At 44.3% G+C, this 26,995-nt stretch overlaps 2 protein-coding genes and 1 pseudogene across 2 annotated transcripts in view; 2 read left to right on the top strand and 1 right to left on the bottom strand.

Moving 5' to 3' along the window:
* Nucleotides 1-26,995, top strand: part of CSMD2 (CUB and Sushi multiple domains 2) — a 590,124-nt gene that overhangs the window by 556,885 nt on the left and 6,244 nt on the right. The window contains exons 60-69 of the mRNA XM_029945853.1: nt 4,027-4,203; nt 5,891-6,070; nt 6,500-6,673; nt 12,088-12,261; nt 12,599-12,672; nt 15,725-15,836; nt 16,382-16,561; nt 23,902-23,964; nt 24,671-24,832; nt 26,293-26,405. Of these exons, the coding sequence (XP_029801713.1) occupies nt 4,027-4,203; nt 5,891-6,070; nt 6,500-6,673; nt 12,088-12,261; nt 12,599-12,672; nt 15,725-15,836; nt 16,382-16,561; nt 23,902-23,964; nt 24,671-24,832; nt 26,293-26,405 (1,409 nt within the window). The remainder of the gene's footprint in view (nt 1-4,026; nt 4,204-5,890; nt 6,071-6,499; nt 6,674-12,087; nt 12,262-12,598; nt 12,673-15,724; nt 15,837-16,381; nt 16,562-23,901; nt 23,965-24,670; nt 24,833-26,292; nt 26,406-26,995) is intronic.
* LOC115298844 (short transmembrane mitochondrial protein 1) lies at nt 8,527-8,681 on the top strand. The gene has a single exon (XM_029947996.1). The coding sequence runs from the start codon at nt 8,538-8,540 to the stop codon at nt 8,679-8,681; it is 144 nt and encodes a 47-aa protein (XP_029803856.1). The 5' UTR covers nt 8,527-8,537.
* LOC115298843 lies at nt 22,713-23,148 on the bottom strand (annotated as a pseudogene).

The following is a 26,995-nucleotide window of genomic DNA, read 5'->3' on the forward strand; positions in this document are numbered from 1 at the left end:
CCTTTGCCCAACCCCAGCTGCTCCCCCCTCGTTTTCCTGTTCCCAAGCACATGCCCTCACACTCACAGACAAAATACATGGCCCCATTTGAACCCTTGGCCTGGAGGATAATGGTCATCAATAGATAGTTCTCAGTCCTGCCCTTAGTGATCCAAAGATGAACAGATTCCCTGTGCTCACCTAAGGAGGGAAGAAACCAGAAGGAACTAAGTTTAGCCTGTTTATTCATTTATTTCCCATTTACCTTCAACAGGTATGTGCCAAATACTGTAGTAGGTGCTGGGGATACGACAGTGCCAGGACAGACACACCTTGCCCTCCTGGAGTTTAGTTTAAGGGAAGAGATTGCTAATAAGCACCCAAAGTGCCAAAAAGAAATACAAATCTAATTTTTGAAAGGCCTTTAAAGGTTAATAGAAGCCCCTCCTGATGTCTCCTGAGGTAGCTCTGGTGGTGGAGATTATATTTCTCCACACACTCCTAAATTTCTGAAAAAAAGCTTTATTTTAAAACCTCTCTCCCCAGAGTCTGACTTTCTGTAGCTGCTCCCTGGTTCTCTCTGTCTGTCTCTAAAATACAACCTGCATAGCACTCTCCTAGGTGGGAAGCCGAGAGTAAGGGTATATGAGAAAGTGCTGGAAGAGGAAGGAGACCATATGAAACAGTCACCTAGCAAGGGAACCAGGGAATAGAATAGGGATGTAGATCATTGCCAGGCAGCACCAAGGGCTCACTTAAGGAAAGAGGCCATTGATTTAAAGTGAGAGTAGTCAGCACTGGCCTGTGTTTTTGTTCAGCCACATTTTGCTACATAGGTGCAGGCACAGGGTAGGGGAAGTGTTAGGCAGCTGTGACGCTGGCAGCAAGTGGCCGGAGAGGTACAGGTATATGCAAAGCGGGGATTATGATGGATCCTGGCACCTGTGCTGGGTAAGAAGGGGCAGTGGAAAAGTAAGATCAATGGATGATAGGTCCCATTAGAACCAAAGTATCTCCAGAGAATGAATCCCAGAAGGCGTGAGCGGGTCAGAGAATGGCTCTTGACATTGAGGTTGTGGAGTAGTTTTATAGAGCCAGGGGAGACATTCTGGCCCCTTACCAGGGGACACCTGCCCAGGAAAGGATACAGGTGGAGCTAGTGCCCTCTCCCACTTGTCTGCCCAAAGTCCTTTTTTTAAAATCATTTTTTAAAATTATTTATTTATTCTGAGAGAGATTGAGAACACAGGAGGAGCAGAGAGAGAGGGAGAAAGATGGAATCTCAAGCCGGCTCCACACACTCAGCACAGGGCCCAGCGCAGGGTTGACACACAAGAACCATGAGATCAGGACCTGAACCAAGATCAAGAGTTGGACACTTAGCCAACTGAACCATCCAGACATCCCTGGAAATCCTGCCTGTGAGGGTGCTTTTGCAAAGTTAGTTTCCATAGGAGTTTGCAGGCATTGTAAGAGATATAGGAAAGTGTATCAACAGGGAGAGAATTTTGTGCATTCTTAAATATCCACTGTGACCCAGGTCCCCTTTCATGGCCCTCAGACCCCAGCATGGAGTCATTCACCATGTCAGTAGTGTTCAGGGAACAGAAAGTAGGTGGCTAAGAGTTTGGACCTGGAAGTAAATGTTTTTTGAATAAACGTGTGTGTGTGTGTGTGTGTGTGTGTGTGTGTGTGTGTGTGTGTGATATGTTCATGATTCTTCATGACTTTCCTTGACAAGCTCCCACTTACCCGTCAAGGTACTACCCAGATTCCTATCTCCAGCCCCAATTATCTCCTCCCTTCTTAGTGTGTTTTTCCCTTGAATATAACACTTAATACATCATATTTTAATTCAACTGGCTATAGGTAGGTTCTTAAGATGGACTGAGCTCCTCAAGGGCAGGGGATATGACTACCTCTGTGTTCCCAGCACCTAGGCAGGACAAATACTTTCTGAACCCATGGGTGTTAAGGTCTACCTGTTGTGCTCATTAAATAGGGATCATCTGTAGATCTGACTTTGGAACCATATAAATGTTGTATATACTTTGTCAAGTAAGATTAAACCAAAGACTAGAAAGAAGCAATCTCTAAATATCAAAATGAACCTAATTACATATCAAATTAGTGATGCAATAACCCACAGAGTTATTTCAACTGACTTGAAAAATTGGAATTAGACTATGGCATATATATCCTAAGGACAGATAATGGCAATGAAATCTTAAATTGTCTCCAGCAATTGGCTTGTTAGTAACAATATTGATATTAATATTCTGAAACTACTTGAAAATAAATTAAAAATATGTCATTAAGAACCAAAATTTTCAGCATTACAGAGATATAATAAAAGAAGTTATAGGAAAACTCTTAAACCTAAATTTGGATTGGTGATATCAGCATAAATTCATAATGAATTTTCAGTTTAAAAATGTATTGTCCCATGATTTGCCTCCGTCTCTCTCTCTCTAACTCGTTTTCCCCCTTTCCCTCCCCATGGTCCTCTGTTAAGTTTCTCCTGGTAGACTTATGAGTGAAAACATATGGTATCTGTCCTCCTCTGCCTGACTTAGACTCTTGAATACTGAAAACAAACTGAGGGCTGAAGGGGGAGGGGGAGAGCAGAAGCAGGGTGATGGGCATTGAGGAAGGCACTTGTGGGGAAGAGCACTGGGTGTTATATGGAAGCCATCTTGACAATAAACTATAAATTAAAAAAAATGTATTGTCCCAGCTCTACCAATTATAAAAGTCTAGTATCGATGATCTCAGTAGCAACGAGTACCATTAATTTTCAGATTATGGTTTTTATATTCATCCTCTGTTCAAAGGAAGCAGAGCTCTTTAGAGAAATGGCTGATTCTAGGACCAGGGCGGGATATATAACATGAACATGGAATATCTCGTCAGTCCAGCCAGAAATCATGAGATCATGTCAAAGTGACATGGGAGCCAACTTGGAGAGGGTCCCCCTAGCCAAAGATGGGATAACTTAAGCATCAATAAGAATAATAGTGGCAATGGATGGCAGTATAGTAAGTTTTAAATCCATACAGCCAGATGACTATTGATCACTATTGGAGCTTGCTCGGAAACCAAATCCTTATTCTGACAGCTGATTTTTTTTTAAAAAATCAAACATTATCCAGCCTTTCTTTATGAATTATATCTCAGGGTAAGCAAATATTTGATGATGGGCAAGTTCTTGAGTAAAGAACTCTAGCTAACATAGAAAGAATGGTAGAGCTAGATATCACTATTTTGTGTCCCCTGATGAAATAACAAATCTAGTCAACAGTCATCAATTGCTGCTTTAACCATTAAGTGAGAAGTCAGTGGGAACTTTGTAATGCCAGACTGAGTGGAAAAACCTGAGCCCACTGATCAGCCTCAACATCATGAACAAGGAAACACCCAGACATGCTGTGCCCCCTGGTGTGATGCAGTAGGAAAGACAGAACCACCTATGAAGTACCGTTGCCAAGAAGCAGAACTTGACTACAGCAACTACAGGGGACAGAGCAATAAGTCAAATGATACCTCACTGGTGCAGTTAGCAACATCCAGAAAGCAGGAAACTCCACTGAAGAAATGCCCTGGTTTCTGTACAGGTAAATTATAGCAGAATCTCTGAAATCAAAGAGGCTTAGAGACATGCCCACCAGATGTCATATGTGAATCATGATTCAAAGAAATCAACTGTAAAATAAAAGAGGGGACAATTGAGGAAAATTAAGCACTGATTAGGTATTTGGTAATATAAAGGAATTGTTTAAAATCTTAAGGGATACAGTCTTTACTTTTTAGAAATTAAGATTCATCGCTTCTCGGCATTATGGATAAGATCAAGTGTAGAAATTAAGATTCATTCAGATCTCACCTTCCCTTCTGAGGGTGAGATGATCAGACACAAAAGCAGCATGAGAGACATTTTAATCACAGGGTCCTTGTAGAACATGCAGTTTGCACTCTGGGCCATTCTCAGTACCCCCGTGTGACACCTGCTCTTGTTCTGATGAATAATGTGCTCCTCTGGCTTCCTAGTGATCTCTTGTGGGAACCCCGGGACTCCAAGCAATGCCAGAGTCATGTTCAGTGATGGCCTGGGCTTCTCCAGCTCCATCGTCTACGAGTGCCGGGAAGGCTACTACGCCACGGGCCTGCTCAGCCGGCACTGCTCAGTCAATGGCACCTGGACAGGCAGTGACCCCGAGTGCATAGGTAAGAGCCCGGGCCCTCTAGGCTCTACAGCAAGTGGTGGCCGAGGCGATAGGGGTCCTCTGTGCCAAAGAAGGCTGTCTGTGGGAGACTGGGAGGCTGGCTACAGTGGGCGGACCCACCCCTGAATGACGGTGTCTAATTATTGAGCACAGACTGTGTGATCACCACTGCGCTAAGGGTTTTTGTTTTATATGCATTGTGCCATTTGGCCAGTAGCTACTGGGAGCCCCACTTACATATGAGGTGACCAAGGCTCAGGGAGGTTGAGAATATATACATTTGCTATTTCTCAGGCTCTAGCCTATTCCTTGGGCATTCTCATTCTCATTTACAACAAACTCCTTAGGCTCAGCCTGATTCTCTTCCCACTTGAAAGCTGCCGCCATCTGCCATCTTTGTGGATTCCTCTGAGCCTTGGACCCATTCCTGCACTCACCCCCTGGCCTGGCTCCTAAACCTGGGACAGCCCCACTGCTCCCCTATCCTGCTCCCCTCAGGGGAAGCCCCAGACATTTTTACTTGAGAAGCATGTCATTATAGGGCCCTGATGGAGAGAAGGAAGGAATCTGAAAACACAGCCTTCTTCCAAGCCCTCGCCTATGACTTCAGGCTCTGTCTAAATCACCATGTCAAGTTCACTTCTGTTCCAAGGCCAAAGCTCACCAAACCCCACCCTCACTTGATACTGTCACAAAGATACATCCATTTCAGGGTCACAAGGCCCTGCTGCTAAGCTGTTGGCCCTACAGAGGCCTCCTAGACAGAACAAGTAATGACATGCACCCCTTAGCAAATTGTCCTATGAGGCCCAATAACACAGTTAGGCTTATCAACCTAAAACCTTGGGCCCAGCCTCATTTGGGAACTAAGCCCTCTGGGTACTTTCTCTGAGAAGGGATGGACTTTGAATAAGGATGGTCTTCGTGCCCAGGTCACTGGGGTGCATAAAGATGATGTGGTTGAAGACAGTGGGAATGTGAGAGGGCCTTTGCAGACTTGACCAGATTTACCCAAGGGATAAAGAAGTGCTGAGGCATAGGAGCACATGTACCCCAATGTTCACAGCAGCACTTTCTACAATAGCCAAATCATGGAAAGAGCCTAAATGTCCATCAACTGATGAATGGATTAAGAAGATGTGGTATATATACACAATGGAGTAGTATATGGCAATGAGAAAGAATGATATATGGCCATTTGTAGGAAAGTGGATGGACCTTGAGGGTGTCATGCTAAGTGAAATAAGTCAGGCAGAGAAGGATAGATACCATATGTTTGCATTCATAGGTCTAACAGGAGAGACCTGGCAGGGGACCATGGGGAGAGGAAGGGGGAAAGAAAGCGGGGAAGAGTGAGGGACACAGATCAAGGGAGACTACTGAATACTGGAGACGAACCATGGACTGAAAGGGGAGGGGGAGGGGGAGAGGGGGTGATGGTCATGGTGGGGGCACTTGTGGGGAGAAGCACTGGGTGTTATATGGAAACTAATTTGACAATAAACTATTATAAAAAAAAAAAAGAAAGGACAGTACTGAACTGGGAGTCTGGAAGGAGACAAGGCATCCATGATCTGACCCTCTTCCTTCCTGGACATGTGCAGGGATTACCAGGGATGGTATTAGAATGCAGGGAAGAAAGAGGGTCTGTACTGAAAGTGAACAATGCTTTATTTCCCTTATCCCAGTCATAAACTGTGGTGACCCTGGAATTCCAGCCAATGGCCTCCGACTGGGCAATGATTTCAGGTACAACAAAACTGTGACATATCAGTGCGTCCCTGGCTATATGATGGAGTCACATAGGGTGTCTGTGCTGAGCTGCACCAAGGACCGGACGTGGAATGGTACCAAGCCAGTCTGCAAAGGTGTGTCTGAGGGCTGCACTTGTGGACAGAGGGCCAAAGAAGATACAAAAGTGAGACATGGGCCTTGAACATGTAGAAGGGAGGGAGGTGACAAGTCAGAGCCCCAATAACATCCTACCAGGGGGGTGTGAGGTGAGGACTGGTCCCTGAACATCTGCAAGGAGGGAGTTGGAGGTACCAAGGTAAGGCCTGGGCTCTGAACATCAAAGGGAGGGCCGTGCAAAGAGAGGAGTGGGTTGTCAACTTGAGGGCATTGTAAAATGCAAAAGGACCCCGGTTTCCAAACTAAGAGGAGGCATTCCTGATTCTCCCTGCTTAGCCCAGAGTCCCAGAGGGCGCAGGGTAGCCAGTGACATTGGTGCTGGTGAGTGGGGCCTGGTTTCCTAGGATGGCTCCAGAACTCAGCATGCTTTGGTCTCCCCTTCCCAGCTATCATCTGCAAATCACCTCAGCTCATCCCGAATGGGAAAGTGGTGGGCTCCGACTTCATGTGGGGCTCAAGCGTGACATATGCCTGCCTGGAGGGGTACCAGCTGTCCCTGCCTGCAGTGCTCACCTGTGAGGGAAATGGATCCTGGACTGGAGACTTGCCTCAGTGTTTCCGTAAGTTGCCCACCAGGACCTTTGTGCATCTTACCTTCTGGCTCCTTCCCCTTCCCGCCTCAGAGCTTTGCTACTGGATGGCCTAGAATAGGTAGTACCCTCACCAAAATTAGGGACAAGCTTTGTCAAAGACACTATTAGAGGGGGTATAAAGGAAAATAAGGAGAATATCCAAACTGAACCCTGGTTGTGGACACTGCGGAGTCACATTGGACGGAAATGAAGTTGGAGATAAGGGAAATGTTTCTTAACATGAAAGGTTGTTCACTGGATAGGATAGTTCCCAAAGATGTGGAAGGGGCCCATGCTGTAAATGTGCAGGTCTTTATGGAAAATAGGCTGCACAGAAAAAATTCCTGGAGCACTCGTGATTTTTTGGTGAAAGTTTATTTCTTATCCACTTGGCCTAGTTCTGTCCCCAAGAGCCTGCCAAGTCCATCCCAGAGCTCACTTATTCTTACTCCCTTATTCTTATCATACCACATAATTGGGCTCTGGAAGGTTTTCAGTGCCCATGCTTTAGACAAACACTGGGACCTATTTTTTTCTTTCTACTTGGCATTTATCTAATTCTATAAAAAACGATCAACATACCCATGACATTTGTGTACCTCTGAAAATTTGCTTCCATTTGGGAAATTTCAGCAGAAACTAGACCAGCAGCTCAAAAGTGGACACAAGAAAGGAAGCAGTTAGTGCATGGTTAGCCCCTCAGGCCTTTACACATCTTCAAGGAAACGTTAGGAAGGTAACAACTCTCAGGGTTGAGTCTAGACTCAGAAACTGCTTTTCTTCTTGAGAAATAGCCAGATTGCTTTTGAACAATAAATTATAGTCATCATAAAAAAATGTACCATATCTGAAAATACAAAGAAGAATGTAATAGTCATCTGAACTCTCACTTCCTAAAGATAACCAGGGTCAAGTTCTTGACTGTGCTTCCATACCAACCGCAATGCTTTCTTACCTATATAGCAGATACAGCAGCAGGTGTGCAGTTTTCTGTAAGTGGTTTTCAATCATGCTGCGCATGCTAGTTCATGACTTGTCTTCACTGATAGGCCATCCCCACCTTTCTCCATCAATCCATACTGATCTACACATCATCACTTGTAATAGCATAAAGCATTCCTTTGTTGTTTAATCTTCTCCTACTGGTGATGAATTTAGGTTTCTCCAGTTTTAATCATGTTACAAGCAATCCTGCAATAAGTGTTCTTCAGGATAGCATCTCTTCACTCTTGTGGTGAAGTCCTAGGAGAGAGAAAATGCTGAGCCAACAGGCATGCACTCTCTATGTCCTGACACCTGTTGCCAAACTGTCTTCTAGAAAGCATCCCAACTCACACTCACACTCCCACCAGTAGTTTATGAGAATATTTCTTGACTCACATCCTCATTAACAATGGATTTTGCCAATATCTTTTAATATTTGCCAGCCCAAGGAGTTTTAAATGGTACTTCATTGTTTTCTTTGGCCTCACATTCCTTATCAGCAAGATTGTGCCACTCTTTCTTTGTCATCCATTTGTACTTCTTGCTCATTGACCTGTCTCTTCTTGTATTTGGTGACTTCTGATCACCTCAGTCTGTAACTGACTTCTGATTGGTTAATATCGACTCCCCAGCTTCCATAGAGGATTCTACCAGCACAGCCTGCTGGTCCTGCCTCCATTTTATTTTGTGTATGATTATGAACCTCTCGACTCCATACACATACCCACATTCATATCATAGCATACAGAGTGTTCCTCGTGGTTGAAGTGATATCTTTGGGAACTTTGCCTTCGGTAGCCCATTTTCGCATAGGCTACTGCTAAGAAGTCAAATATCTTGAGCCCTTCACTCCCTCCTCGCAGACACCATGCTCCAGTTTCTGCTTGGATTTACTTTTGGCAATGTGGCTGGAATGTATCTGGCCCAGAACTATGACATACCAAATCTGGCTAAAAACCATGAAGAAATTGAAAAGGACTTGGATGCCAAGAAGAAACCCCCTAGTTCATGAGGTGGACTCCAGGACTGCCTTCTGGATATACTGAGGGCTCCTTATCATCAGAACCAAAGCCTTTTGTTTTAAATTTCAACCTCAGAAGTTTTCCTCTCTGCTAGATCCTGCATTGCCTTAGAGCAATAGATTGGGCTTCAAGTTCAGAACTACCCTTTCCAATATCCTCACCTCTTCCCTTCCTCCTTCCAGCCACTGAGATGGCCTAAGTCTGGAATTATGGTGCTAGATTAGTAAACATGACCTTTTATTAGTAGTCTCTCCTTCATTCTTCGGGATTCCTGTTTTCTAAAGAAAAATTGACGAGTTTTATATAGCTGATCAGATAGAAATAATGCTGATTTCACAGTCTAGCAATTATAATGGGTGTTTAAGCACCTGGTACTAAATTATGTTGTTTCAGAGTAATTAAAATTAAAGTCTGGAAGCAACTTACTACTGAATCATCCACTTTCTTTATACTGTTATCAGGCAGCTCCATAGCTGCTAATTTAATCATTAATCAATTTGCTACATTAAGTGAGAAACTATATCCTCAGAACCCTGTCAGGAATGAGGGAGTTTAAAAATATGTAAAATAATGGCCTTTATACTCTGTGAAATTCAGTCGAATATGCATATTTTTCCATAATGATGTCTTTGATTTGGCACTTTCCCCTCAAAACAATCCTACTATTTTAAGGGATTACAGGTGCATTTGATGTTACATGATGGATAAATGACAAGTTGTATGGGAAATTTCATGCTTTTTCACAGTTAAAAATGTATTTATATAAAAACATTTTTAAAGAAGTCAAATATCTTGATTTCTCATCCACTCTGCTTCACAGCATATTTAACATGGACGAGCGGTGACCACTGAAAAGTGCCGTAACCCATGGAATTCTTATCACTGTTTCCCTACTTTGCATCGGGGCCGTCCGCAGTTCTTGGTGCTTCCCCTTCCCTCCTCCAGACTGCATCTCTTCCTCTGTAGACCTGTTTCTCAAACCTAGCCATCCTCTTGCTGTATTACTGCAAACGGATCCTCATAACAACATTTCTTCCTCTTATATGACTCCCTAACCACGGTCAAGGATTTTGTCCCCATACAATAGCAGATCAGCCTCACCCACGGTCCACATGTTCCCCAGATCCACTCAGCTCTTTCCATGCTACCTTCATTTGGCTGGACAGCTCCCCTGTCTTCAGTGAGGCACTTCTCAACTTCTCCCCGCCGCTGCCCCCCACCCCTGATCACATTTCCAAATGTGTAACTTCCGCTTCTTCTCCTGAGTACCTAATGCATTTGTGTACTTTCAGTAAATGTTATTGATGTTCAAGCCATGTTACTGAAAATGTGTACCTTTCATCTTTTATTCCCTCCTGTGTTATCTGACTTAGATTCTATGATCTCAGAAGGCTCATGCCTATACACTTATTAGGCCCCAGAAACAGCAGAAAATCAGGAGCTGAAAGATATTTAATAAATGCTCTTTGAAAGTTAATGGAGAAGGAAGTGAATTTAATTCAAAGCCAAATAGGAATGAGAAAGAGGAGCCACACTGGGCCTTTAGCTTTGCTCTGATTACCCACATGTGAACTCACCGCTGCGAGGTCACAGCCCATCAGCCCATCACACAGACAACATTTTACATTTCACAGTGCTTTGTGCTGCCTCTTCAAGAGACTTTTGCACACATGGACACATCTGATTCTGACGTGATTTCCTGGGAGGGGGGCAGGAGAAGTCCCTTCTCAGGTGGCCAGTGGGGAAGATGAGGCTCAGAAAAGGGACCTGACATAGTGAGTTAGTGACAAAGTCAAGTCTGAAAACAATCATTTCTCCAATTTTCCCTGAAACTCATATTCAAATTTATAGCTTATGCTGTCACCACTAGAACTTTGAAGATAGGAAAAAAGAATAGTCATAAATTTTAATTTTTTATTTTATAGTGCTTCAATAAGTGAAACTTCAGAGCCACATATGATTGGCAAGAGACCTTTTCTTTTAAGTGGAGCACATTAACTGAGTGTGAAGACCCCTCCAGCTGCTCCCCATGGCAGCTGGTTTGTTCGGGGTTTGGCAATGAGTACAACTGCCACACCAAGTGTTTACAGGAAAGCAGTGGAAGCTGAAAGTATGCTTTCTGACCAACACAAGCAGGTGGTCCCCTGAGCCTGCTCACACCACACCACACACCACTGGTTGCTTATTATCTTTGGGCTTGATAGCTGATTAAAAGTATATTGGTCCAGGGCACCAGAGTTGCTGAGTTGGCTAAGCATCTGACTTAGGCTCAGGTCATAACTCCCAGTTTGTGGGTTCAAGCCCCACATCAGGCTCTTTGTCTATAGCTTGGAGCCTGGAGCTTGCTTTGAATTCCGTGTCTCCCTCTCTCTCTGCCCCTCTCCTGCTCGTGAGCTCTCTCCCTCAAAAATAAACATTAAAAAAAATTTTAAGTAATTAAAAGTATATTGGTTCTAAGAACAAAAATACAGGTAGAATCCCTCTAGGCTATTTTGAAAGGCATCAAAATCCCTATTGTAGGCAACCCCCTTTAAAATACAGGTCTGTTTCTGCAATGTCCTAAGGAAATAAGATTTTTAGTCAACTATGTATGCAAACCCTTAAATCAGTGAGCTGAAGGGACAGAAGAGGGGTCTGCCTTTATTCTATGTGCTGTCACACGACTTGAATTTGGTCATCATTCTCTAGCAAATCTCCCTGGTGACCTCAGTGAAAGGGGCACATTCCTACACTACCCGCTGTGGTGTACATGCACACTCTTTGGAAAGCCATTTGGCAGTACACCTCAAGACCTACAAACATGCTTAAATCTTCAAACATACAAAGTCCACTCCTAGAGAATCCCCATAAGAAAACACTCCCAGGGAAAGCATAGCCCTATAGCATCTAGGGTTATAATCATAGAAAATGCCTAATACAAAGGCTATGGTAAACTGCAGTTATGGCACAAGCCCTCATTGTAAAGCTATGTAGCCAGGTGTGATAGCAGTGTCATTAACATGGAGAGTGTTTACAGGCTAGTAAGTGAACAAAACAAGGTTTACAACACTCGGGCACAGTCACACACAAGGTTACACACAACCGAATGAAGGCTGGAAAAGAATAAGAGTGAAAGTAGAAAAAAGTTTCGGGTAGTGAGTTGTAGTTTATTTTTTTCTCAATGTTCTATACTTCCTATAACATTACTTCATTACTTGGGCAATTATTAACAAGCGTCTTGATATGGAAAGGAGAGAAAGCCCATGGCAGCAGGTGTGAGAGGCAAGTGTGATCTTTTACCCCGGGGCTGCCCCCATGTACAGGGTTCAAGTGGAACCGGGAGGAAAGCCAGCCTGGGGGGGCTCCCTGGGTCCTAGAAAGCAACTCGGACCTGTCTTTCTCCCTTCGTCTTCCCAGCCGTGTTCTGCGGAGATCCTGGCGTCCCAGCCCGCGGGAGGAGAGAGGACCGAGGCTTCTCCTACAGGTCATCTGTCTCCTTCTCCTGCCAGCCCCCTCTGGTGCTGGTGGGCTCACCACGGAGGTTTTGCCAGTCAGACGGGACGTGGAGTGGCACCCAGCCCAGCTGCATAGGTAAGAGGTGGTCCGGGGCGGAGCGGCCCAGCTAGTGGGCATCCTTCTCTCAGGCCCGGGATGATGCTTTTCCTTCCCTGTCTTCAGTGGCCTCATTTGCAAAACAGAACAAGCCCTCCTCTGAGCTTCTTAGAGCAGGGTGTGATGCTGAAATAGCCAGAGTGAACTTGCTGCCGGGAATCCCACAGTCAGCCCCGGGGTAAGACTCAGGTGGAGATATCACAGATGGGGAAGGCAAGATCTGCTCCGTTTTCCCTCCTACCCCTACTTCTCAACGTGAGCGGAGGCGATGGAAGCTTCAGTGCCGTGTGGTCTGTTTCTCTGTTTCACAATCCAGACCCAACGCTGACCACGTGCGCAGACCCCGGTGTGCCGCAGTTTGGGATACAGAACAATTCCCACGGATACCAGGTAACAGGTCAGCCAGGATCGGGCCTTCCTGCCTCCTGTCCCTTCCAATCACTGTCAGCTTCGGAGGACTCGGGGATCTGCCTTGGAACAGCAGCAGTGGGAAACAAGACCGTGGACGCTGGAGATAGGACGGGCTCTGCCTCTGTGAACCATGCCACACGGAGCCCCGTTCAGAAGCAGAAGCACTTACACCAATCCAAACCCTGATGTGGAAAAGCAGATTCTCACATAGTGGCACCAACACTTCCCAGCAGCCCCATGTGGTTGGGGCAGGTGGTTATGGAAAGACAGAAATGAGTGAGACAGACAACCTTCTGTCCTCATGGCACATATATCCTACCCACAGACACAGGGCTTAGACGGTCTGGCAGGAGCGAGCAGCGGCCACACGGGAGGCAGGCTCCATGGGCACCTTCCAGGAGGGTACAGGCTTCACAGACACATCGCAGAATGAGCTTCAGGAGAAGGAAAGGGTTTGGACAGCCTTGGATGGGACACACAGAATAGAGAACAGAAAACAGGAAAGTGTGTGTGTGTTTGAGGCAGGACAATTAACTGGAGCCCAAAATGTGCCCAGAAGAAATGGTGCATTGGGATCCAGCCAAGGAATGTGACTCATTTACTCAATCTGTATTCATTTAACAAACATTTACTGGCATAAACTTTCCCGGTACTAGGAATACAGTGGGAACAAGACAGGCCAGGTGCCCACTCTAGGAAGCTCTCCATTTGGTGACAATAAACAGAATAATTTCTGACAACAAAAAGCCCTACATACCGTATAATATAAAGGGGTGTGACAGGGTGGGTTGCTACTTTAGGAAGCGTGGTGAGGGAAGAGCCCTCCTGAACTTGAACTGTGGCCTCCGGGATGAGAAGGGCCAACCCTGGGCAGAGCTGGGTGGGCATTTCTGGCAGAGGGAGCGGCCAGAGAGGGGAGTGCTTAGCAGGCTGGAGGACTGGAGAGTAGGCGAGCCAGCAAGTCCAGAGCATTGTTAACAGAGATGAGGCCAGAAAGCTGGGCAAGGTTTGGAAATGGGGCGCTGTCTTGTAACGTTAAATATTCACACACGCTGTGATCCAAAAGCTCCATTCCTGGAAACCAACCCCAAAGACACTCTTGCACATGTTACCAAGATATGAGAAAAATTGTGGTAAAGTCACACAGTGATGTGTTAGCCGGGCACCATAGCTCTACACAACGCATTATGGCAGGGGGGGGGGGGTGCAGGGTGAAGGCCTGGGTGGCTCAGTCAGTTAACCACCTGATTCTTAATATCGACTCACAATCTCACTCTTCATGAGTTCAAGCCCCGCATCAGGCTCTGCACTGACAATGCAGAGTCTGCTTGGGATTCTCTCTCTTTCTCTCCCTGCCCCTCCTCTGCTCACTCTCTCTCTCTTTGTCCCTCTCTCAAAATAAATTCAAAAAAAACTTTTTTAAAGAAACATAGTATGGAATGACAAAGGTGGTACGATGCTATTTCTATGAGGATTAAAACTAGGAAAAACATATTGCTGAGAAAAAATATGTGCATATGTGTGATCAAATTATTTTTTAACAAAGCAAGGAAATTAAAAACACAAAATGCAAGGCAGTGGTTACCACCAAGGGGGGCGCAGAGCAACAGGGCAGGGAAGGAGCATGCAGATGGTGACCACTGTGTCCCTAGCATTCTAGCTCTAGCGTGCTCCACTTAACTGTACAGTTCCTTATGACAGATCATTTCTGTATGTGTTCCATAGTGTCTTTTGCATGCACTAAATGTCACATGATAATTTTTGAGAAGAGAAAGCCATGGGTCAGGTCACCTAGGGCCCTTGAAGCCACAGTGAGCATTTTGGATTTTATTCTAAATGTCACAGGAAACCATTTGAAGGTGACTCTGATCCAGCATTGGCTCGCTGTGGAGAGTGGATAATGTAGATTAAGGACAGAGGCACCAGACAAGCAGGACGCTGCTGCAGTGGCTCAGGAGGAAGAGGGTAGTGACAGTGACATGGGGAGAAGGGGAGGGGTCAGGATGAGCTTTGTAGGCAGAACCAGAAGACTTGATGGATTGGAGGGAGGGGCTGGAGCAAAGGGAGGAATCAAAGGCTGACTCGAGGGTTTTGATTTGCACAACTGAACAGACAGAGGTGCCGTTGCCAAATGAGATGATGAAATTCAAGACATAGGGGTCAGGCCTGGAGGAAGGGAGTGGAAATCACGAGTCTCATTTTGCGATTGAATTCGCTCCTGTACGTAATAGGGACACTGGAGTGTTTTGAGCTGGGAAATAGTGAAATCCACGTTGCAGCTTCGGAAGCTGCTCCAGCCACACGGTGCCATGTGGATGGCAGAGGGAGAGATGGAGCCGGTGGCCGCAGGGAGTCGAGTCAGACAGTGACGGCTGGTGGAGGGTGACGGTGGGGAAACAACTGAGCAGAGGTGGACATGGAGAGAAGGTGGCGATTCTGCCTGACAGATACTTAGAAAGCAAGTGCCAGATGTAGCTATCTGGAGGGAAGACAAGTCTTCCTTCCTTAAGGGATGAATCGATTCATAGAAGAAAGAGACACACACAAGCAATGATTCTGTTTTGTGCAGTGCTTCAAACGTATAAAATGCTTTCAAATCCACCACTGCATTTGAGTGTCACGACAATGCAGGTGTGGCAGGGCTGGTCACCCCATGCTCTCCACCAGAAGACTAAGGCATAGAGTCCCCTGCAGTCTGTCACTCAGTGAGTCGGCATAGAAGCCAGAACTCCCATGAGGGGCTTCTGATTCTGAGTCAGGCATTCTGTTCGCCACAGCAGAGGGTGATACGTCCAGTAAGAGCATTGATCTGGCTCCGGGGGCTGGGTGATGGTTTGCAGGAAAGGAGGAATGGAAGCTGCCTCAAAGGGTAAATGATACAGAACCAGGCTGAGAAGGGGAAGTAGGATGTTGTAGGTGGAGACCAGGGTGTGAGCAGGAGCTGGGTCATGTGAACGTAAGTAGTCAAGCGACAGGGTATAAAGTGTCACTGGGTAGAAAGTGATCCAGGAACCTTCTCTCCTCCCCACAGGTCGGAAGCACAGTGCTCTTCCGCTGTCAGAAAGGTTACCTGCTTCAGGGGTCCACCACCAGAACCTGCCTCCCCAACCTGACCTGGAGCGGAACCCCGCCTGACTGTGTCCGTGAGTGCAGACCTCACCTGCCACACTTCCTCTCCCCCAGCTGGGCGTGGAGAGGACACGCTCGAATGTTCTGAATGAGAGGGAGCTCCTGACGTCTCATTGGGACCAATATTGCACTCTTTGTAGTCCTTACCCCTTGGGGCCTTATAGAAGACATTTCCAAAGAAAAGCCTTTCTGATATTTGAAGGCAATTTCTATGCCTTAGCAAAAAAGAAAGAACTTTCCAGTGGCAGCAAAAACTAAGAGCTACAAGGTCAGCCCTCAGGATGAAGGATTGCAGGCTTTGGGCCATAATTACTCCCCTTCCCTCAGGAAGAGGGCTGCGGTCCCCCCCCCCCCCCCCCCGACTGACTAAGCCAGTATCCACTTCGACTCCATCCGAGCCATTTGTATAGACATCAGGGCTAGGGTTGGGGGTGGTGCTGGACATGAGAGGAGCTAGAAAGGAAAGGAAGGGGGTGCTCCATCTAGGAACGGGAATAGTCAGAAGGCCTCCTGAGGACCCCAGTCCCCCAGGTCCAACGCCATCTTTCCTCTCGCCCAGCCCACCACTGCAAGCAGCCAGAGACGCCAGCCCACGCCAACGTCGGGGCCCTGGACTTGCCCTCCATGGGCTACACGCTCATCTATTCCTGCCAGGAGGGCTTCTCCCTCAAGGGTGGCTCCGAGCACCGCACCTGCAAAGCAGATGGCAGCTGGACCGGCAAACCGCCCATCTGCCTGGGTGAGTGTGCCCGCTCGGTGAGCCTCTCCAGCGGGGGGGGGGGGGGGGGGGGGGGGGGGGGGGGGGGGGGGGGGGGGGGGGGGGGGGGGGGGGGGGCAAGGCGGTGGGAACAAAGGTGACAGCTGAGCTTGGGTGAAAGACGGCAAAAGAGAAGGAAGAGGGGCCCCTGGGTGACTCAGTCAGTTAAACCTCCAACTCGATTTCAGCTCAGGCCATGATCTCACTGTTCATAAGTTCAAGCCTCACATCAGGCTCTGCATCGACAGTGTGGAGCCTGCTTGGGATACCCTCCCTTTCTCTCTCTGCCCCTCCCCCGCTCGCATTTTTTCTCTCTTTCTGCCTCTCAAAATAAAGAAATATTTTTTTAAAAGGAAGGAAGAGATATGATTTCTAGGAGCTGGATCCTGCTTCTGATTTTCTGAGGTATAGAGCTTCTGAGATGAAACCGGAGCAGTCAGTCTAGAGAGGCACGTGGTGAAGCCATCCCCACGTTTTACTTTGCTACCTTCTCCCAGGAGTATATGTCATCAGACAGAAAAGTTTTTTCTTCTACCAAACCAGAATAACTCATTATACATCCTATAACCTTCATAAAATAGCACCCACCCGCAGATCACTCAGGATTACCAAAGTGCCCCAGACCTCCCTCCCCCTCATCTTCATTCATTCATTCTCTTTATTGAGCATTATCACCGTGCATGTCTGTGCTGGGGATAGGGGATTGGAAGGTGACAGACACAGGCCCTGCCCTAAAGGAGCTCATGTTCAGCTGCAGAAGACAGACATTATCAAAGATAACTGTACCTTCCGGAACACAGCAATACACTGAATGCTGTGGGATGAGGAGGAAGGGGACCAATTCAGCCTAACTAGGGGAGGAGAGAGATCAGGGAAGGACTCCTGGAGAGGGTGATCTGAGTCCAGGCTTAACAGGAGGCTCAAGCAAGCCCTCCTACACTGTTGGTGGGAATGTACACTGGTGCAGCCGCTCTGGAAAACAGTGTGGAGGTTCCTCAAAAATTAACAATAGAACTCCCCTATGACCCAGCAATAGCACTGCTGGGAATTTATCCAAGGGACTCAGAAGTGTTGATGCACAGGGGCACATGTACCCCAATGTTCACAGCAGCACTTTCAACAATAGCCAAAACATGGGAAGACCCTAAATGTCCATCACCTGATGAATGGGTCAAGAAGATGTGGTATATATACACGATGGAGTACTACATGGCAATGAGAGGGAATGACATATGGCCATTTGTAGCAAAGTGGATGGACCTTGAGGGTGTCATGCTAAGCGAAATAAGTCAGGCGAGGAAGGACAGACACCATATGTTTGCACTCATAGGTCTAACAGGAGAAACCTAATGGAGGACCATGGGGAGGGGAAGGGGGAAAGAGAGTTGGGGAGAGAGAGGGACGCAAAACATGAGAGACTGAATACCGAAAACGAACTGAGGCTTGAAGGGGGAAGGGGAAGGGGGAAGGGGAAGGAGGTGATGGTGATGGAGGAGGGCACTTGTGAGGAAGAGTACTGGGTGTTACATGGAAACCAAGTTAACAATAAACTATTTTTAAACAAGGGTCAAGCAAGGATAAAGGATCAGTTTGGTTCTGGGATGGCATCAAACTCATCTCTTATAGTTGCTGATCTTGTATTTCAGGTACTCAGTAAAGTCTAAGCACTTTGTGTGCACTAAAAACTCATTTAATCCTTACAAGCATCCTATGAGGCAGAGGCTATTTGTATTTAATACATGAGGAAACTGAGACACAGAGAGGTTAAGCAACATGCCCAGGGGCACCAGCTGGTAAAGGAAAAGTGCTGAGATTCAGACCCTGAAGATCTAAGTACTTTGCAGTTCTGCCCCTCAGAGAAAATGTCAGAGCCACCGCCTTTATCAGGGCCAGGATGTAGTATCATTCTTGTATTTTCACTGTATTAGTTGTACACATTTCACTTATGAAAAGTAATGCTTGTTTTCCATATATGGCAGTGAACTCTTCTAGAGTACATTTTTTATTGTGATAATATATGCATAATATAAAATTTACCATATGACCCATTTTTAAGTGCACAGCTCAGTGGCATTAAATGCATTTACCATACTGTGCAACCATCACCACATCCATCTCCAGAACTTTCTCATCTTGCCAGACAGAATTCTGTCCCCATTATCATTTGTCTCAAGATATTTTTGTATGTTCCTTTTGATTTTCTTCTTCAATCCATTGGTTGCTCATGGTATATAATCTCCAAATATTTTGTGAATTTTCCAGTTTTTTTCTTATAATTGATCACTAGTTTTATATCTTTGTGGTCAGAAAAGATGCTTGATGTGATCTCTATCCTCTTAAATTTATTAAGAATTATTTTGTAGCCTAACGTATGATCTATCCTGGAGAATGTTCCCTGTGTACTTGAGAAGAATGTGTATTCAACTGCTGGTGGATGGAATGTTCTGTAAATGTCCATTAGGTCCAATTGATCTCCTGTGTAGTTTAGGTCCAGTGTTTTCTTACTGATTTACTGTCTGGATGATCTATCTGTTGTTGAAAATGAGGTATTGAACTCCTCCACTGCTATTGTATTGCTGTCTATTTCTCCCCACAGATTTGTTAATATTTGCTTTATATATTTAGATGTCTTGATGTTGGGTGCATAAATATTTATAACTGTTAGATCCTCATGATGAATTAACCCTTTATTATTATTCAATGAGCTTCTCTGTCTCTTGTTACAGTTTTTGGCTTAAAGTCTATTTTGTCTGATATAAATATTGTTTCCCCCGCTCTCTGTTGGTTTCCATTTGCATGGATTATCTTCTTCCTTCACTTCACTTCACTTCAGCTATGTGTCCTTAAAAGTCAGTCCCTTATAGGAAGCATATAGTTGGGCCAAGAGTTTTTGTTTGATTTTTGTTTTGTTTTGCTTTGTCCACTCAGCCACTCTCTGTCTTTGGATTGGAGAATTTAGTCCATTTACATTTAAAGTAATTTTTCAGGACTCCTGGATGGCTCAGTTGATTAAGCATCCAATTTCAGCTCAGGTCATAATCTCACAGTTCATAAGTTTGAGCCCCACATGGGGCTCTGTGCTGAAGGCTCAGAGCCTGGAGCCTGCTTCAGATTCTGTGTCTCCCTCTCTCACTGCCCTTCCCCTGCTTGCATTCTCAACCTTTCTCAAAAATAAATAAACATTAAAAAAATTATAGGGACACCTGGGTGGCTCAGTTGGTTAAGCATCCGACTTCAGTTCAGGCCATGATCTCACAGTTTGTGAGTTCAACCCCATGTCAGGCTCTATGCTGACAGCTCAGACCTGGAGACTGCTTTGGATTCTGTGTCTCCCTCTCTCTCTGCCTCTGCCCCCACTCACACTCTGTCTCCCTCTCTCTCTCTCTTGCTCTCAAAAATAAATAAATAAATAATTTTTAATTATAAAAAATTAAGTAATTTTTTTATAAGTATGAACTTCCTTTATAAGTATAAACTTCCTGTTGCCATTTGTTAAATTTTTTTCTGGCTGATTTGTAGTTCCTTCTTTTCTCACTCTCTTCCTTTGGAATTTTATGAGTTTCTATAGTGGTGTGCTTGATTCCTTTCTCTTTACCTTTTGTATATCCACTGTAGGTTTTTTGTGTGTGTTTACTGTGAGGCTTACATAAAACATCTTATAGTGAGAGCAGTCTTTCTAAAGAAAATAACAACTTAACTTTGAGTGCATACAAAAGCTCTACATTTTTACACTCCCTTCCTACATTTTATATGTTTTTGATATGTATTCATTAACAAATCATTGCAGCTATAGTTATTTTTAACACTTTTGTCTTTTAACTTTTACACTAGTGTTCTGACTGATTTACCCACCACAATCAGAATATTAGAGTATTCTGAATGTAAGTATTTACTTATCTTTATCAGGGAGCTTTATACATGTATGTTTTTATGTTTAGATCGTTTCTTCTACTTGAACTCTTACTGTTGAACCATGTGTAGCCATACATTCAGTGTGTCCATGGGAGAGGGGATTTCAGGAACCTTCTCTGTCACCATCTTGGTCTGGGGTCTTCTCAAGAGTTATTTTTATATATAGAATATAAAACCCTTATCAGATATAAGATTTACACATATTTTCTCCCGTTTTATGAGTTGTCTTTCACTTTCTTTATTTTTTGTTAAATTTACAGTACTTTCTCCTTTATTTCATTCCTCATCTAAAATGAAATTAGACTGTCAGTTTTATGCTCCACTTTAGTCCTGGGTTACATTGTTGTTTTTCTTTTTTCAAATATGGGAGGTATTTTTATAGCCTTATTGAGATATAATTGGTATATTAAACTGAACATATGTAATCAATACAATGTGATGAGTTTGGATTTTTTTATGTTCTTTTGATATTCTTTTGAACACAAAAGTTTTTAATTTTAGTGAACTCCAATCTATCTATATTTTCTTTGCTTGTTTATGGTTCCATGTCATATCTAAGAAACCATTGCCCAATCCAAGGTCATGAAATCTTATGCCTACTTTTTCTTCTAAGAGGTTTATAATTAACTCTTGCATTTAGGCTTATTTTGTGGGGGGCTTAGGTCGGGGTGGTTGTTTGGAGTCCAAATTCATTCTTTGGCATGTGGATATCCAGTTATCCCAGCACCATTTATTGGACAAACTATTCTTCACTGTTCTTCATTGAATTGTCTTGGCACCCTTATCAAAGCTTATATCTGGATCCTCCACTTTATCCATAGATCTGTATAACTGCCTCTATGACATCACTACATGTCCGATTACAATAGCTTTTTAATAAATTTTGAAGTTGGGAAGTGTACATCTTCCTTTTTGTACTTCTTTTTCAGGATTGTTTTGGCTCTTCTGAGCCCCTTTTATTTCTATATGAATTTGAGGATTGGATTTTAAAATTCTGCAAGAGATTTTGACAGGGATTATGGTAAATCTATGGGTCAGTTTGTGGAGTGTGAACTATATTAAGTCTTCCAATCCATGAACATGGGATGTCTTCCTATTTATTTAAATCTTTAATTTCTTCTATCAATGGTTTTCATTTTCAGCATACAAGTCTTGCACTTTCTTGGTTACATTTATTCTTAAGTATTTTATTGTTTTTGATGCTACTATGTATTGTATATAAAAATACAAAATGCTTTAGATGCAGTTGAAGTTTACCTCAATCCCTTACTGTGTGATCTTGGTCAAACCTCTTCACCTCTCTGCCTCTTAATGAGTTTCTTGTCTATAAAATGGAGACAATAAACTCTACTTCACAGGGTTTTTAAAATTAAATTTATTTTCATGTTTATTTATTTATTTCAGGAGAGAACACGAACAGAGTAGGGACAGAGAGAAATGAAGAGAGAATCCCAAGCACTGTCAGTGCAGAGCCAGACACAGGGCTCAATCTCAACAACTGTGAGATCATGATCTGAGCCAAAACCAAGAGTTGGACACTTAACTGACTGAGCCACCCAAGCACTCCTCTACCTCATAATTTTGAGAGCAGAAGTAAATGACATAACATGAAAAACATGGCCTAGCACAGCTCCTGGGCCACAAAATGCTTTCTCCCTCTTACTCCCTCATCTTATAAAACCTAAGATAATAAAGGCATTTTGTACATAAATATGCTTTCACTGAGTTACTGTGGAAAATTTCTCCACAGCTGTATACACAAACATAAACTGACCTCCAGAATCATAAGATTATGCTAAAATCCTAGCCTCCTAAAGGAGATAGTAGGGAGAGTCTGCCCTTCCTTGGTGACAAGACAGATATTTCTGTTGTTTCTGTGCCTAAGAAGGGAAGACATTAACATTGATTGACTGTGACCTCATTTATTCAACATACACCTGTAAGGTATGTTTCAGTATTTGCCCATGTTTCCAGTGAGGAGAGACTCTGAGTGGTAAAGTAACTAGTCAAGGTCACCCATTATTAAGTAGCACTGCTGGTACCTGAACCTAGACTGTCTGGCTCAGGCCCAAAGCCTCTGCCTTTGCCTGTGCCTTTGCCTGTGAGGGCTTCTCAGTCTTTTATTTCCCCCATATACACATGCTTTATTGAATCCAGGTATAGACTGATATGTATATAAACTGCTGTGAAAAGGGTGACAGTTTAAGGCCATGAGCAGCTACTAGTAGCCTCCATAACCTTTTCTGATCTCTGAAATTGCTTGGAGAATCATCAGTGAGCCAGTGGCAAAAACAATGGTGAACATGATGATCAGAAGGAGACCCAAGACCAGGGCCCAGATGTTCAGGCCCTTGGCAGGAGAGACATAGGCCTGGGACTCTGTCACATCACCCACCATCTTCCAGTCCCTAGGCTTCACAGAGGAGGTGAATGCCAAGAAACTCAGGCAGCACAGGTTCACAAATATGTGTTGAACAAGGACCAGATGATGTGATCAGGCACAGGTATTTTGCTATGAATGTTGACCATGGTGGTCGCTATGGCATCCAAGCCCTGGGGCACCCCAAGCCACCTCATGCTCCTCCTTGATCATCTTGTAGGTTGAGGGAGATGCTGATGTGGATGTTGGAAAAGAAGGGCTGGGAATTGCAGTTCATAGTGCATGACAGAGCAGCTGTTGAGAGTTTCTTAGTCTTAACATCATCTCCCCAAAGGAGGGAAGCATCCCACTGAAACCCCCACCAATGCTCAAAAAGCTCACTGTTGATTGGTGGGAGGTCTTCCTTTCTGCCGGGCATCTAGGAGGAAAGTTGAGTCCAGGACAGGGTTTGTCAAGCTAGGGTCCATCAATAAGGTCATTCAGCAGATCTATGTACTAGGGTGGGAAAATAACTTTATCTTCCATTACCCTTCACTGAAATTTAGCATTTCCTTCCATTTGGAATGTAGACAAAAACCCATAATAGTGTTTACAACACCTGTAACTTTGTCACCCATAAAAATTGCAGAGATTTTCATATTATATTATAATTATTACTGATACCATGAAAGATTGTGTATGTTCCTGACTACTTCAAGATTACGGTAGTGGCTAGACCTACTGCTAGCTCCTGTTATTTAATACAATAACAAAGGATCACATATCTACCTGCATCCTAATTCTTTGTTTAATATTTCAATGACTATACTTGATGAAATGGATTTCCTTTTAACTTTAAGTTTTATTATTCTGAGAAGGGCCCATAGCATCACCAGACCATCAAAGTAACCACTCCCAGTCTCAAGAGGATAAGTCCAAAGCAAGATCTCAAAGAACCCATTGACTTAATGTCAGAGAGGTGGCTATTATTTTCCAATAAATTGGAGACCAGAGGCTGAACCTATTTTCCTCCATTCTCTTTCCCCAGCAGAGGTGCGGCCTAGTGGGAGACCAGTCAACACTGCCCGGGAGCCACCGCTCACCCAGGCCTCCGGTAGGTATGGTTCAGATCTTTGGCTCAAGAAACTGGCTTCCTTCACCTAGTTGCCCAGAAACATGCACATGACTTTCCAAGTACTCAATGAAACAGTATGAAAACTGTCTTCAGAGCCAAACAGATGTCCCCAACCCCAGGCAGACTTCCTTCAGGAGGAAGTGAGCCTGAAGGAAACAGAAACCTCATCCAGAAGAGAGAGCCCAAACCTTCCAGAAATACACCCAGAGCTTCAAGCTTTGGCGCCATTGATTACCACAAGCCCACCCCCACCCAGCACAGCACTGGCCAGTGTGTGATCACACAGACACAAAGACCCAAGTCCTGCCCAGGGAGCTTCCTGGAAATGGTTACATTTTTAATACAGGTATTGTACCTTTCAAAGTGTGATGTCCAGAATGGCACATAACTACAGGTGTGGCCCAACTAATGCAAAACTATTATAGACTCTCCTATCTTTTTTCGATCTTAATACTTTTATGTACCACATTAGTGTGTTATACAGGAAGGAAACTAGATCTAATATCATATTCAGCTCTAGTTCCATTTTGGTTCACAAGAGGGCCAGAGCACTCCACCATCCTCCTCCGTGTTAGGTGTCAGGGAAAATAATCTCAGTGAGTGAACTGGGATCAGCCATCAGGTGGCCACAATCCTACCAAAGCACATGCAAGTCCCTCTCATATCTGCTCCTCAATTCCTCTAGTTCCTGGGGATGTTTTTGCCAAGAATTCTCTATGGAAAGGGGCCTATGAGTACCAGGGGAAGAAGCAGCCGGCCATGCTCAGAGTGACGGGCTTCCAGGTTGTCAACAGCAAGGTCAACGCCACCATGATCGACCACAGTGGCGTGGAGGTGCACTTGGCTGGTAAGGAGCAGGCCACCCCCTTGGAGCAGGCCACCCCCTTGAATGCCTGGGTGTGGCAGGTCCACGTCCTCTGCAAGGATGAGTCTGCTGTCATCCCGTCCTCCTGTCCTGTGGGGACTGTCTGGAGGGGAGGGGCAGATAATGTGTCTATTCATCTTTGTTTGCATGATAAAACCACCAGGGACTAAAATGAAGTGGTTACATAACAAACATTAATAACTTGAACATAAAAGGACTCCTAACTAAAGAGGAAAGAGACTAATATCCCTAAAACAGAACCAAAAATAGGGACAGAGAATTTCCAGAAGCCATAATAAACAAAAGAAAATACACTGTTCAGCAATAATCAAAAAACTTAAATCAAACACAAAATATCATTTCCTACTTTTTTAAGTGATAGATAAACTTTAGTGCTGGTCAAGGTCAAGTGAAGACACTGATGCAGTGATGGCTAAAGTATGAAACAGTGCAATTCTAAAAAATAGTTTGGCAATTAGTGTCAAGATCTTTGAAAATTAGTGAACCCATTAATTATATTTCTAAGAATTTTTATCATAAAAAATAGGTATAGAGGGAGTCAAACGTGTATGAATAAAGCACGTTCATGTAACAGGAAAATTGGAAAGAGAAAATTGTCCAAAAATAATGAAATGGATATAGTAATTATAAGATACCTGATAGATCAAATAGTTTGCCAGTTTGGGGGGAAAATGGACCCATCGTGGTGCATATAAAATGTGACTCCAGTTTTTAAAGGAAAAATTATATTCACAAGAAAGAAAATTGGAAGTAATCACACCAAAATGCAAACAGTGGCAGTTTCTTAGTGATATCAGGAATGAGTTTTATTTTCTTCCTGCCTCTCCGCATTTTCCAAAATTTCCCCCATATTCGATCTTTCTATCATCAAAAAACTAACTCTCAGAAAACAAACATAGAGATAAAGGCATGCATGAGCAAATGAAAACACACATTTATATACAACCCACATACAATCATATCTGCCCATTCATGCGTGCACACACCAACACAGCTGGACAATCAGGTTCACTCATTTGCTCTAAGACGTAGTCAGAAAGACGTGCACATAATCCCATGCATGTGCCTCCTGCATTCCCACATCCACCGAATTGTAAAACATAATGTGTTAACTGACACATTAACGTATGCAAACTCATACTCACTTTATTCTGACATGTGCATGCATTCACAGGGTCATGATCACAAGCCAATGATTTAGTTCTGTAACACACATACACACATTCTTGCACATCCTCACATTCAGCCCACACAAACTCACGGGCAGCACTGTACTTACCTACTTATGGTTATGTATGGAATGTTTATATCAACATCTACATGTGAAATCCCACCAGGACATTCACATCCACATGCCCACAAATGTGGGTTTTGGGATTTTTCCAGATCTTTAGTCTACCCTCTGAACTTTCTTTTCCCAGGAATTTACAAAAAAGAAGATTTCCATCTCCTGCTCCAGGTTTACCAGATCACAGGGCCTGTGGAGATCTTTGCGAATAAGTTCAAAGACGACCACTGGGCTTTAGATGGGCATGTAAGTTCAGCGAAATCTCAGTCATTGACCTCCTTGTGCCCTTGCTCCATCCCCGATTCCCAGATCCCTGGCAGGGAAAGGGGGAGATGAGAAACTCGTAGGACCAACATGGAAACTTGGGGGGGTTTCTTTGGGGCCAGGACTGGGAGCAAGGGAGTCCTCGCCTGCTGAAGTCCAGCTCCAGCAGGTCCAGGGCTCCCTGAAGGATGGACGGTGTGGGCAAAAGGGAGTGAGAGAATGAGAGAACCTCAAGTTTCTTTCTGATCACCAGGCAGGCACTTCTGCACTGACCAGAGAGTCAGCTTTATTCATTGAAAAAATGTATGGGGTGTAAAACAGAAGTGGCAATTGCCTTAGACAATGATTTCTGATGACAGATTCTTTGGTGTGTAAAAATTTCCCAGAACATAGATTGGTAAAAGACTCATGCATAATCTTTGTCAATAGTGATTGATGTAGGTAACTAGAAGCTTACCACGTGGGGAAGGAAGGAATCTTTAGCATTCAAATACAAGGCAATGTCTTTAGCATAGCAAGGGCAAGAGTTAGTTCTTTGTGAGCAGGGGTCATCAATTGCCTGTTTTCTGGAG

Source organism: Suricata suricatta, chromosome 8 (assembly GCF_006229205.1).
Source record: "Suricata suricatta isolate VVHF042 chromosome 8, meerkat_22Aug2017_6uvM2_HiC, whole genome shotgun sequence".
Taxonomy (NCBI): Eukaryota; Metazoa; Chordata; class Mammalia; order Carnivora; family Herpestidae; genus Suricata; species Suricata suricatta.